General features: G+C 36.7%; 1 protein-coding gene across 9 annotated transcripts in view; it reads right to left on the reverse strand.

Annotated features, from left to right (window-relative positions):
* NUMB (NUMB endocytic adaptor protein) overlaps positions 1–12,547 on the reverse strand; it is a 181,877-nt gene that overhangs the window by 36,394 nt on the left and 132,936 nt on the right. For 8 of the 9 annotated variants that reach the window (XM_047797733.1, XM_047797741.1, XM_047797735.1 and 5 more), the window contains one exon: positions 5,343–5,417. In XM_047797733.1, the coding sequence (XP_047653689.1) occupies positions 5,343–5,417 (75 nt within the window). Of the gene's footprint in view, positions 1–5,342; positions 5,418–10,990; positions 11,089–12,547 lie in introns of all 9 variants that reach the window. The other variant, XM_047797738.1, reaches the window with a different exon arrangement.

Below are 12,547 nucleotides of genomic sequence, written 5' to 3' on the forward strand. Positions count from 1 at the left end.
TTCTATTCGAAACACAGAATAAATCTCATTGTGTGGATCAATGGGTTTGGCAGCATCTCTGGAGTGCTGGAACGCAGGTTCCATCCCTGGCCCGGGAGAGTAGGTTAAGATGCAGTGCAGGTTTGCAACTGTGGCTTGGATCTGATCCCTGGCCTGGGAACTCCACATACCACTGGGCAGCCAAAAAAGAGGAAAACGAAAAAGAAAAAAAAAAAAGGAACACAAGGCCAATGCTTTCACTGGAGCTGAGAAAACAAATACATCTAAGAACCAAATCACACCTGTGAACCACAACTGAGATTTGAGCAACTGAATGGTTTTCTTTTTAAATGCTGTTTTAGAATAAAGAAATTTGCATTGCCAGTTAATAAGCATACAATTCTGAAACTATGTAGGTAAGAGAGACAACTATTTATGGTCCCAGCACCAATTTGTAAGCATATACGAACTTTGAAAACTGACCACCATTTAATATCTGAAGAACTTATGCAAAGTAGATGAGTTCTAACTCACCCACGCTAGCTTAACTTTAACACTTCCTATTGGTTGAACAATACTTTAAGACTTTACCTTTTATAATCCTTTTTTTTTTTTTTTCTTTTTGGGGCTGCACTGGCAGCATATGGAGGTTCTCAGGCTAGGGATCAAATTAGAGCTGCAGCCGCTGGCCTACCCCACAGCCACAGCAACCTGGGATCCAAGCCACATATGCAGCCTACACCACAGCTCATGGCAACGTCAGATCCTTGATCTCTGAGCAAGGCCAGGGATTGAACCTGCATCCTCATGGATCCTAGTCGGTTGGTTAACTGCTGAGCCACGAAGGAAACTCCTATAATCCATTTTTAATATTGAATAAATGTCTAGAAAGAGATAACTATAGAAATTTGACTCCCTCAGATATTTTATAAACTCATTCAATACTCTGAAACACTGAATAATTTGTTTTCTTTCTAGGTTTTGAAAATCACAAACAGCATCGAATGTTTCCAAAAAAAATGTTTCGAACTTAAGGTAGAAATATAATAAAGTAATTGGGGTAGACTAAGCTTATTTCTGCTGCCAAGTTTGGTGAGCCTAGTTTTGTTAGACTTCTACCTAACCACCAATTTTTAAAGATGCAGCCAAAGTTAAAAGATTCACCATTGTTTAGAGACATGGAGGTAAGGGAAGGAGATCTGTTAATAATTAACTTAGCTCCCAGGAAAGCTCTAGTTAAACATGGAGTTTTGCTTTCTTTTACAAAAGATCTCAGCTGTTAATGAAAAAAAAGTTGATGTGCAAGATGCATAAAAAAGACAGTTATTAGGTTAGAGAATAACATTAATTTTTTTAAAAGAAAAAATTTTGTTATGATTCTTTTACCTGCTAAAACAAGAACATATATTAAACAAATATCGAATAGTGAATAAAAAAACCAACATATTAGAAACTGATTGTATAATGAACTAGTCTAAAACCAAGACAGAGATGGCAAGACAATTACAGAAACAATGGGAAGAAAAGACCTTTTAAAAAGAAAGACATCTTGGACCAGTGTCAAGCAAGATAACCAAAGGCCCGATACACTTTTTATAAAAGAGAATGATAAATGTCAGTACTCCTCACCATGCAACCATAAAGGCACTGAAAATGGGCAACAATCTAAGTCCTTAAGTGGCTAATTCATAAAATTATGCCACAAAGTAAATGAATTGAAAATAGCTATAACAAATTTTATGCATATAAAGTAAAAAAAAAAAATTCTCTGAGACGTATGTGTTGTTTAGTAATAATACCTTTTCATTTGAGAATATTAAGTATGCTGATACATTCTAACTGAACTTAAAGTAATCCTAAATTGTAAGGGACTACTTTGAGGAAAAAAAATAAGACTTGCGAATTATTCTGCTTTCTCAATCCCGTATAAATTAAAAAAAAATACTAGAATTTTACATTTTTAGTTCAAAGATCATTTAAGTGACAGGTTTAAGATGTTTGTTTCTGTACTTAACTAGCACATATAAACTATATAGTTCTTTAAATTTTAAACCTTTTTTGGCATTCAAACTTGCTTCAGATATGCTATTTTTTAATCTGAAGGCATGCATACTTTTGCTTTCATTGATTTGAAATTCTAAGAGAAAGATCTATATATAAGAATAAACAAACATAGCTTCTTCATACAGCATTAGAAAGGGTTTTCATAGAAGTTTCATTGAGTATAATAAATAGGAGACTGGCACTAGCCTCCCAAAAATTCAATCTCATTTTTAAAAGTATGTGTTTACCTATGCAAAATTATTATGGAACACTTGCTCCAAATCTCTTGGCTAGGGTTAGTCTGAAAAATTTCAAAAGAACTTCCTGAATCAAAAGTTCAGAGATGGGGAGTCCCCATCGTGGTGCAGTGGAAACGAATTCGACTAGGAACCATGAGGTTGCAGGTTTGATCCCCGGCCTCGCTCAGTGGGTTAAGGATCCAGCATTGCCGTGAGCAGTGGTGTAGGTCGAAGACTTGGCTGGGATCTGACATGGCTGTAGCTGTGGTGTAGGCCAGTGGCTACAGTTCTGACTCAACCCCTAGCCTGGGAACCTCCATATGCTGAGGGTGTGGCCCTAAAAAGACAAAAGACAAAAAAAAAAAAAGTTCAGAGGTGGTCAATTTCCCCTCAAAGTGCAAAAATTTAAGTATGTCCAGAAAAGCAATCAATATATATAAAATTTCATTTCAGTCAAAAAGACCACAAGAAGGAGTTCCCATCGTGTCTCAGTGGAAACAAACCTGACTGGTATTCATGAGGATGCAGGTTTGATCCCTGGCCCTGCTCAGTGGGTTAAGGATCCAGCATTGCCAAGAGCTGTGGTGTAGGTTGCAGACATGGCTTGGATCTGGCATCGCTGTGGCTGTGGTGTGGGCCAGCAGGTGTAGCTCCGATTCCACCCCTAGCCTGGGAACTTCCATATGCCTCAGTGCGGCCCTAAAAAAAGCAAAAATTAAAAAAAAAATTCACTCAATTAAAGAATCAATATAAACACTACAGACAGTGATGGAGTTTCTGCTGTGATGCAGTAGGTTAAGAATCCAATTGTAGCAGCTCAGGTCACTGTGGAGGTGCAGGTTCCATCCCTGGCCCCGGCGCAGTGGGTTAAAGGATCCAGGGTTGCCACAACTGTGGTATAGGTCACAGCTATAGCTCAGATTCAATCCCTGGACCAGGAACTTCCATGTTGAGAGTAAAGCCATAACCCCCCCCCCCCCAATTAAACAGTGAATAGGGGCTATCTCTGGGGTTGCAAGAGATTTTCATGTACTATTTTTATTTGTATTTTGTATAACGAACTATAAAGATGGTAAACAGATGTTTCTCATAAAAAGTAGGATAAAGGAAAACCAGACAGTTAAGAAGACTGCTCATTAAGCAACTAAATACCACTTCTTAATTATCTTCTGGGCCAACTGAAACCATCCCTAGCTTTTCCTTATTTAAAGAATAAACATGAAGCCATACCCTGAATTAAAAGACTTCTAAAGGCTCATTCCACAGCGACCTTCTGAATGTTCACTTATGTATGCTTTAAGATTTTAACAACTAAAGTTTGTTTCAGGTCGATCTATTCTATTCATTGATTCATCTAATGTTTTCAGTCATTAGTATTATGTTTTTTGTCTTTTTTTGCTATTTCTTGGGCCGCTCCCGCGGCATATGGAGGTTCCCAGGCTAGGGGTTGAATCGGAGCCGTAGCCACCAGCCTACGCCAGAGCCACAGCAACGCAGGATCCGAGCCGCGTCTGCAACCTACACCACAGCTCACGGCAACGCCAGATTGTTAACCCACTGAGCAAGGGCAGGGACCGAACCTGCAACCTTATGGTTCCTAGTCAGATTGGTTAACCACTGCGCCACGACGGGAACTCCCATTAGTATTATGTTTAAAATATTCTTTAATGACTAGTTGGGCAAATCATTGTATTACTTTAAAAAATGTTCTTATATAATCTTATATTCCTAGTGAACTTAGAATTATTTTGTTAAAGAAGAGACTGAATTTAAATTTCTAGGAAAATTATATTATCTGAGGCTGTATGTAACTGGGGAATACTTCAGGTAGACATGGCTAGTCTATAAATTAAAAAGTTCCTTTAATATTAATGATGATTAAAAGGAGAGTACAAATAGACTAAGAAGGGCTTCAATCATTTAAGAATTTAAATGACCCAAATCTGAGGTAAAGGGTATATGTATGTACATGTGTCTATACATTATTTTTTTTTTTTTAGTTTTTTGTATACTATACTCAGTTATTTTTTTACCTCCTTTCCCTTCTATAACAGATTCAGACATTCATTCAAAAATATAATCCACTTCTCTGAGTTGGTTATTTCCTTTATTTTGTATCTTTTATATTGAGGACTTATATAAGAGGTCATATAGAATGTACCAAGAAGCAGAAAAGTTTTGATTATGAAGCAAATTGAGGGGAAAAAAAAAAAAAAAAAGCAGTCATTAGTAGCCAAACCTGTGGCAGCCCACTATACCAGCAAACCCAAAGCAACATGTATTTAATGCTGTTTGGGGCAAGGGCATGCAGCAGTAATGCTTAAAGCTTTTAAAGCTTTCACAGAAAGGGGGAAAAGGCCACACACTGGAGAGAAGGAAGACTGTGAAGAGGGCTGTCAGAGTTTATGAAATATTCTTCAAACCTATCCAAAACATGAATTTAACACTTTAATCTGAACCCATCATCCTCTCCTTGGCATGTGCCTGGAGGTGTACTATGACATAATTGGCAAAGTAAACATTCATTCTGCAAAAGAATTCTCCATTTCAAGTATGCTGAAGTTTGTGCAAAAGACAGAGGAACATATTTTTTATGTTACAGGGGTGTGGAAAGGAAATTGGGGAATAGCAGTCATGATAAGTCTTCACAAAATACAAATCTTACCAGCCATCAACACAGATATGTCTATTTTCTACTTTTTCCTGGAAAGCTATTTCTTAGAGTGGACTTAAAATCAGTAATTTATAACCAAATTATCACAGTTAGGTTAAGACACTAACTATAACAGTTTTATCCTGGTTTTAGAATACTATTCATCTATAAGAACTCATACCATTTGTTTACTATGGGTTCTAAATTCAAAGTATCTTTTAGATCATAGCAGGCCTAAATTTTTGTCTTTTAAACCTATATCTTTGGATGGACAACATGAGATGCTCTTTATTAGTGAGCCTACATCTTCTGCCGTAAGAGAAACATTGTTCTTACTGGATAGGGGGTCACCAAAATTTACTGAGCACTATCTTTTGAGAAAATATTTATAGCATATAGATCAACACTGGCAACTATCAAATACATACAGCTTTTAATCTTTTTACAGCATCTTCACAGATGTGCATTCCTCTTGATTCATCAACTTCTACATGGCCAAGGTACTGTAGAAAGAAGAGAAAAGTTAGGGCTATTGCTATGATTACTAAGCAGCTAATACATATGGTTGGTATTACATGGTAGAAAATTGAGTATTAAAATTCTTGCACTAAAGAAACTCATAGCCATTTTTGAAGAGTTAAGGTAATGTGACTTTACTTATGCTCATCATCCTCATATGAATGAGATTTGGAATAAATGTCTCAAAGAATTGTTACAGAGGAGTAGGTGAAAAAGTACATGCTAAACACCAAATGTTACCTGAATCTACTGGACCTGAGGCATAATAGCCTGTACTAAACACAGTTACTATATCTCTAGACATGAAAAAAATCCTAAAACAAAGTGTGTGTGTGTATACTGAAAAAGGCACAAATAAAAATAACAGTTACTTAAGAGCTGAAGAGATCACGTATTCCTGTTATGGAAAAAACAGGGGAGGACAGAAAACTAAAATGAATTTTAAAGTAGTACATCTGAGCTTTAAAAGATGTGTAGAATTTGTTTTTTTGTTTTGTTTTGTCTTTTTGCCTTTTCTAGGGCCGCTCCCTCGACATATGGAGGTTCCCAGGCTAGGGGTTGAATCGGAGCTGCAGGTCGCCGGCCTACGCCACAGCCACAGCCACAGCCACGTGGGATCCGAGCCACGTCTGGGTCTGCGACCTACACCACAGCTCACGGCAACACCTGAGCAAAGCTAGGGATCGAACTCAAAACCTCATGGTTCCTAGTTGGATTCATTAACCACTGAGCCACAATGGGAACTCCAAAAGGATGTGTAGAATTTGAAGTAGAAATGGAAAGGTCGGGAAATTTTAGGTAGGTATAATTTAACAAAAGCTACAGGTGTGGAACAGAATAACTATATATCAGCAAGTATTCCTCCTGGGTAGAATAAGAAGCATATGCAGCTGGGAATCTGAACACTGGAATGAGGCAATGGAGAACTAATCAAGCCTTTTTTTTTTTTTTTTTTTTGGCAAGTAGTAATATGATTCAAGTTTTACCTTTGTATGGGAAGTGTTGAATGGACTTTCAATTAATTCTTTGGTTGATTCAGCTTTAGAAAGTATTCTTTCATGTTCTGTTGAAATTTGGCTTTTTTCAAAGCCCAATATTACACATTGTCTTTTTTGGTCACACCCGTGGCATTAATAATACATTCTTAATTTACTGGTTCAATGAGTACAAAAAAAAGTACTGGGAAATAGTAAAATTTCAGTTCTGATATTTTAAGAAATTCTGACATCTCATTCTGGGCACCTTGCCATATATACTGTCGATTTTTAAAAATTTGTTACTTTTTAAATTTATTCTCTATCCTTGAACACTGACTCAATGCTAAATTTTTATTTTTTAAAAATTACGTTACCCTGGACTTTCTTTTTGTTCTACTGATATTTCTATTTTGATAAATGCTATTTTGATCACTGCAGTTTAAGAATATATTTTAGCATCTGTTTGGGGCATGACCACTTGCACTAATTTTTATTCCACAAAATTTTCCTGGTTATTTCCCACATTTATTCTTTGGAATCAACTTTGAAATAATTTTGTTCAGTTTCTGCCCAATAAAACCATTGGAATTTTAATTAAGATTACCTTAAATTCACTGGTTAATTTGAGAAAACCTGACATAATACTGACCCATTCCATCTAACACTATTTTTTTTTGTCTTCTAGGGTGGCACATGGAGTTCCCAGGCTGGGGGTCGAATTGGAGCTGTAGCTGGCGGCCTACACCCCAGCCACAGCAATGCCAGATCCGAGCCGTGTCTGCAGCCTATACCATAGCTCACAGCAATGCTGGATCCTTAATTCACTGAGTGAGGCCAGGGATCCAACTGGCATCCTCATGGATGCTAGTCGGGTTCGTTAATCTAATACTATTTATTCAAGTTTTTTATGTCTCTGAAGTTTTGTGGTAGCCTTAAAATACACTCTTGTACATTTCTTTCTAGAGTAATATAAAGTATTTAATAATTGTTGTTATACCATGAACTGGTTTTGCCCATTATTTATGTATATATATGTGTATATATATATTTTTTTGATAGACTTTACTTTTTAGAGCAGTTTTAGGTTCATATAAAGACTGAGCAGAAAGTACACAGAGTTCCCATACACCCTCTGCCTTCCCTAGGTTCCCCCACCATCTAGATTCCACACCAGAGTGGTACATTTGTTTATCCATAGTTTACTAAATAAGGGTTTACTTTTGGTGTTATAAATTCTATGGGTTTTGACAGATTTATAATGACATGTATCCATCACTGTAGTACCATACAGAAGAATTTCACTGTCTTAAAGATCCTGTGCTTCACCCATCATCTCTTCCTCTCCCCTAACTTCTGGCAAACACTGATCATTTTACTGCCTCCACAGTTTGCCTTCTCCACAACTGTCACAGAGTTGGAATCATACAACATGTAACCCTTCCAGATTTGCTTTTCTCATTTAATAATACACATTTAAGGACCCCCCCCCTTTTTTTTTTAAAAATCTTTATTTTTTCTATTATAGTTGATTTACAATATTGTCAATTTCTGCTGTACAGCAAAGTGACCCAGTCATACATACATACATATATATTTTTTTCCTCACATTACCCTCCACTATGTTCTCTCACAAGTGACTAGATCCCTGTATTTTTTCATAGCTTGATTGCTCATTCAGTTTTAGCACTAAAAAATATCCCATTGTCTTGACATATCAGTTTATTTTTCCATTTATCTACTGACACTTTCCCTGCTTCCAGATTTTGGCAATTATTAATAGAATTGCTATAAACATCAGTGTGAAGGTTTTTGTGTGGACATACGTTTTCAACTCATTTGGTTTGAGTGTGATTGCTGGGTCGTTTGGTTACAGCGTGCTTAGTTTTTAAAGAAATATTCTAGTCTTCTGAACTGGCTGTCTATTTTGCATTCATACCAGCAATGAATGAGAGTTTTGCTTTCTTCACAATCTTACCAGCATTTGGTATTGTCAGGATTCTGGATTTCAGTGATTCTAATAGGTGTGTAATTCACTATATTTTTATTTGTGTATAATTTTTCTTTTCCTCTCTGGTTGCTTTCATGATTTTCTTAGTTTTTGATATTTGCAGTTTCATTCATGTGTTTGAGAAAGACTACTTTTCTTTAGATTTATTGAGATATAATTTATGTACCTTATAATTCACTCTAAGTGTACCCTTGAATCATTTTTGGTATAAACATTAATTTTTAAAAACTGTGATAAAATACATATAAAACTTACCACTTAAACCATTAAATATATAATTCAGTGGTATTAATTATATTCGTAATATTGTATAATTATTACCTCTACCTATTTCCTGAACTTTTTCTTCATTGCAAACAAACTCTGAAACTATTAAGCAATGAATCCCAAGGTCTCCTTTCTCTCAGCTCCTGGTAATCTCTATGAAATTGCCTATTCTAGATATATCATATAAGTGGAATCATACAATATTTGTCCTTTCCTATATAGATTATTTCACTTAGTATGTTTTCAAGGATCACCCACATTGGAGCATGTATCAAAACTTCATTCTATTTCATGATGGACCAATATTCCATTGTATCTATATACCACATTTTGTTCATCCATTCATCTGCTGAAGACACTTGGGTTATTATAAACAATGGTTCAATGAATGCTGATATATAAATATCTACTTGAGCCCCTGCTTTCAATTCCTTTAGGTATATGCCTAAGAGTAGAACTGCTGGGTCATATGGGAGTAATTACGTTTAGCTTTGTGAAGAACTGACAATTGTTTTCCACAGTGTTGTACCAATTTACATTCCTATCGAAACAATTCCAGTTCCTCCATATGCTCATCAGCACTTCATTTTTCCTTTTTCTTTTTATGGCCACACTCACAGCATATGGAAGTTCCCAGGAGAGGAGTCAAATTGGAGCTATAGCTGCCAGCCTACGCCACAACCACAGCAACGCCAGATCTGACCCGCATCTGTGACTTACACTGGAGCTTGTGGCAGCACCAGATACTTAACCTGAGTGAGGCCAGGGATCAAACCTGCATCCTCAGGGATACTAGTTGGATTCTTAACCCACTGAGCCACAATGAGAACTCTTATTTTTCTTTTTCCTTTTTTTTAATTATACCACTCTAATAGGTGTGAAGTGGTATCTCTTGATTTTGTTTTGCATATCCCTAATGAGTCATGATGCTGGGCATCTATCTTTTCACATACTAGTTGGCTATTTGTTTATCTTCTTTGGAAAATATCCAGTCAAATACTTTGCTCATTTTTAAAATTGGGTTTTAGTCTTTAAATTACTGAATTATAAGGGTTGTTATATATTCTGAATAAAAAAACTTTAGATATATGACCTTCAAATATTTTCTGCTATTCTTTGGGTTGTCTTTTCACTTTATTTTGATGGATAATTTTTTTTTAAGTGGCTGCACCTGCAGCATATGAAAGTTCCCAGAATAGGGGTCGAACAAGAGGTGCAGCTGCCAGCCTACACCACAGCCATGGCAATGCCAGATCCGAGCCACACCTGTGAACTATGCTGGAGCTTGTGGCAATGCTGGATCCTCAACCCACTGGGTGAGGCCAGGGATCAAACCCACATCTTCATGGACACTATCTTGGGTTTTAATCTGCTGAGCCACAGCAGGAATTCCCTGGACTTTCAAATTTGTTCATCCATGTTTCCTCACCTCTTTTACATATTTTTCTTTATCACCTGTGCTTCGTCCTGGGTAACATCATCAAATTTATCTTCCAGTTTGCCTTTCCAGGTAGGTCAAATCCACTATTCAATCTATCTACTATGTTCAATTTCAATAGCAGTATTTTTCATTTTTAGAAGCTCAGATTTGATTTTTTTTGGTCAAATCTGCCCATTTTTTCCCAGTTTAATTTTTTTCTTATGGTTTGAATTCATTTTTTATGTCTCTGATTTTTTTTTTTTTTTGGTCTTTCTGCCATTTCTTGGGCCGCTCCCACGGCATATGGAGGTACCCAGGCTAAGGGTTGAATTGGAATCGTAGCCGCCGGCCTACACCAGAGCCACAGCAATGAGGGATCCGAGCCCCATCTGCAACCTACACCACAGCTCACAGCAACTCCGGATCGTTAACCCACTGAGCAAGGGCAGGGACCGAACCTGCAACCTCATGGTTTCTAGTTGGATTCGTTAACCACTGAGCCATGATGGGAACTCCCTGTCTCTAATAATTTTATACATACACATATTATAGTCTACTCTATAGTCTATTATTTCAAGTTGACCTACTATATATTAATTTAAGATTCTTACAAATGCAGGTTATAGTGTATGAAGTCTAATCCATGGTTTCAGTTTTTCCTGGGAGACTTCCTTCCTCACCCAAGGTGAGTAAAGGCAAGCTCCGTTTTTTTGCCTTTTTTTAATTTTATTTTTTTTTTATTTTAGCTTTTCCTTCTTGTTCTCTATTTCACTGATTGTAGAGCCCAGTGAAGGTTCTGGTTCCATGCTGGGTTCACAGTCCTAATCCTCTGCTTTTTATAAGTCTAGGACCTTCAAAATGAATGTTAAAACCAAAGGCTCTAACCTTTTCGGCTGCTCCATCAGCTAGCATGATTTTTGCCTTGTTCTCAAATTCTCTCAATTTCTGGTAACTGGAGAGATGTGTCTTTATTGAAAGCTCAGCTATGATTTAAGAGAAAAAGTTTATTTGAAAATGTAATTAGCATTTCTAGATATCTGTATTGGGAGTATTTCTATGTTAGCCTAATCCACATTCTGCCAGGATCAGAAGACCTATAATATTTCCCAACTAAACTAATTACTGATTTTAGTCCATCTTATAAAAGCCAAAATGCTAAAAATTTCTATCATTTGAAGCAGTTTTTTGGTTGATTCTCTTGGGCTTTTCAGATAGACATCATCTGCAGAAATGAAAAAGAAAATGTTGTCTGGGGAGTTCCTGTTGTGGCTCAGCATCTTAATAACCCAACTAAGTGTCCATGAGGATGCGGATTTAATCCCTGGCCTTACTCAGTGGGTTAAGGATCCGGCACTGCAGCAAGCTGTGGTGTAGGTCGTAAATGCAGCTCAGATCCGGTGTTACCATGGCTGTGGTGCAGGCTGGCAGCTGCAGTTCTGTTTTGACCCCTATTCTGGGAACTTCCATATGCCACAGGTGTGGCTATAAAAAGAAAAAAGAAAATGTCTGGATTTCCCACATTTACAGTTTTTATTTAGTTCCTTATTGAAAGCTATTTATTACATTTCTAAATCAGTGTTGACCTGCATTCTCATGGTTACCAGTCGGGTTCATTACCACTGAGCCACAACAGGAACTCCCAGAATTGAATAATATTTTAATGCTTCTTTTTTATTTAGATATAATCAACATCATATAAAATGAATGATTTTAAAGTGAATAACACAGTGGCAGTATATTCACAATGTTGTACAATCACCACTTTTATCTAGTTCCAAAATATTTTATTTACCCCAAAAGAGGGTACCTATTAAGTATTTGCTTCCCATTACCCCTCCCCGCAGCCCCTAACAATCAATAACCTGCACTCTGCCTAAATGGATTTACCTATTTCGGATATTTCATATAAATGGAATCATATGATGTGACTTTCTGTGTCTGACTTATTAGCATACTGTTTTTGAGATCACCACATTGCAGTATGTATGAGTACTTTATTGCTTTTTACAGCTGAGTAATATGTATTTCCATAGTTTGTTCCAGCCTTCATTGAAGGGCATCTAGGCTGTTTCCACCTTTTGGTTATTGTGAATAGTGGTGCTACAGACATGAGTGTACATGTATTTATCTGAGTACCTGTTTTTGATTCTTTTGAGTGTATACCTAGCAGTGGAAGTGCTGAGTCATATGGTAATTCTATGTTTTGCTTTTTGAGAAGCCACTGAATTATCTTTCACAGAAGCTGAACCATTTTCCATTCCCACCGGCAATATAAGAAGGTTCTAGTTTCTTCCTCAACACTTGTTTTCCTTTTTGTTTTTTGTTTTTCAGTATAGGCATCAAAGTGGGTATTCCACTGTGTTTTTGATGTGTATTTCCTTAATGACTAATGATGCTGTGTATCTTTTCATGTACTTGTTGGTCATTTGTATATCTTCTTTG

The sequence above is a fragment of the Phacochoerus africanus genome, chromosome 9 (assembly GCF_016906955.1).
Source record: "Phacochoerus africanus isolate WHEZ1 chromosome 9, ROS_Pafr_v1, whole genome shotgun sequence".
Lineage (NCBI taxonomy): Eukaryota > Metazoa > Chordata > Mammalia > Artiodactyla > Suidae > Phacochoerus > Phacochoerus africanus.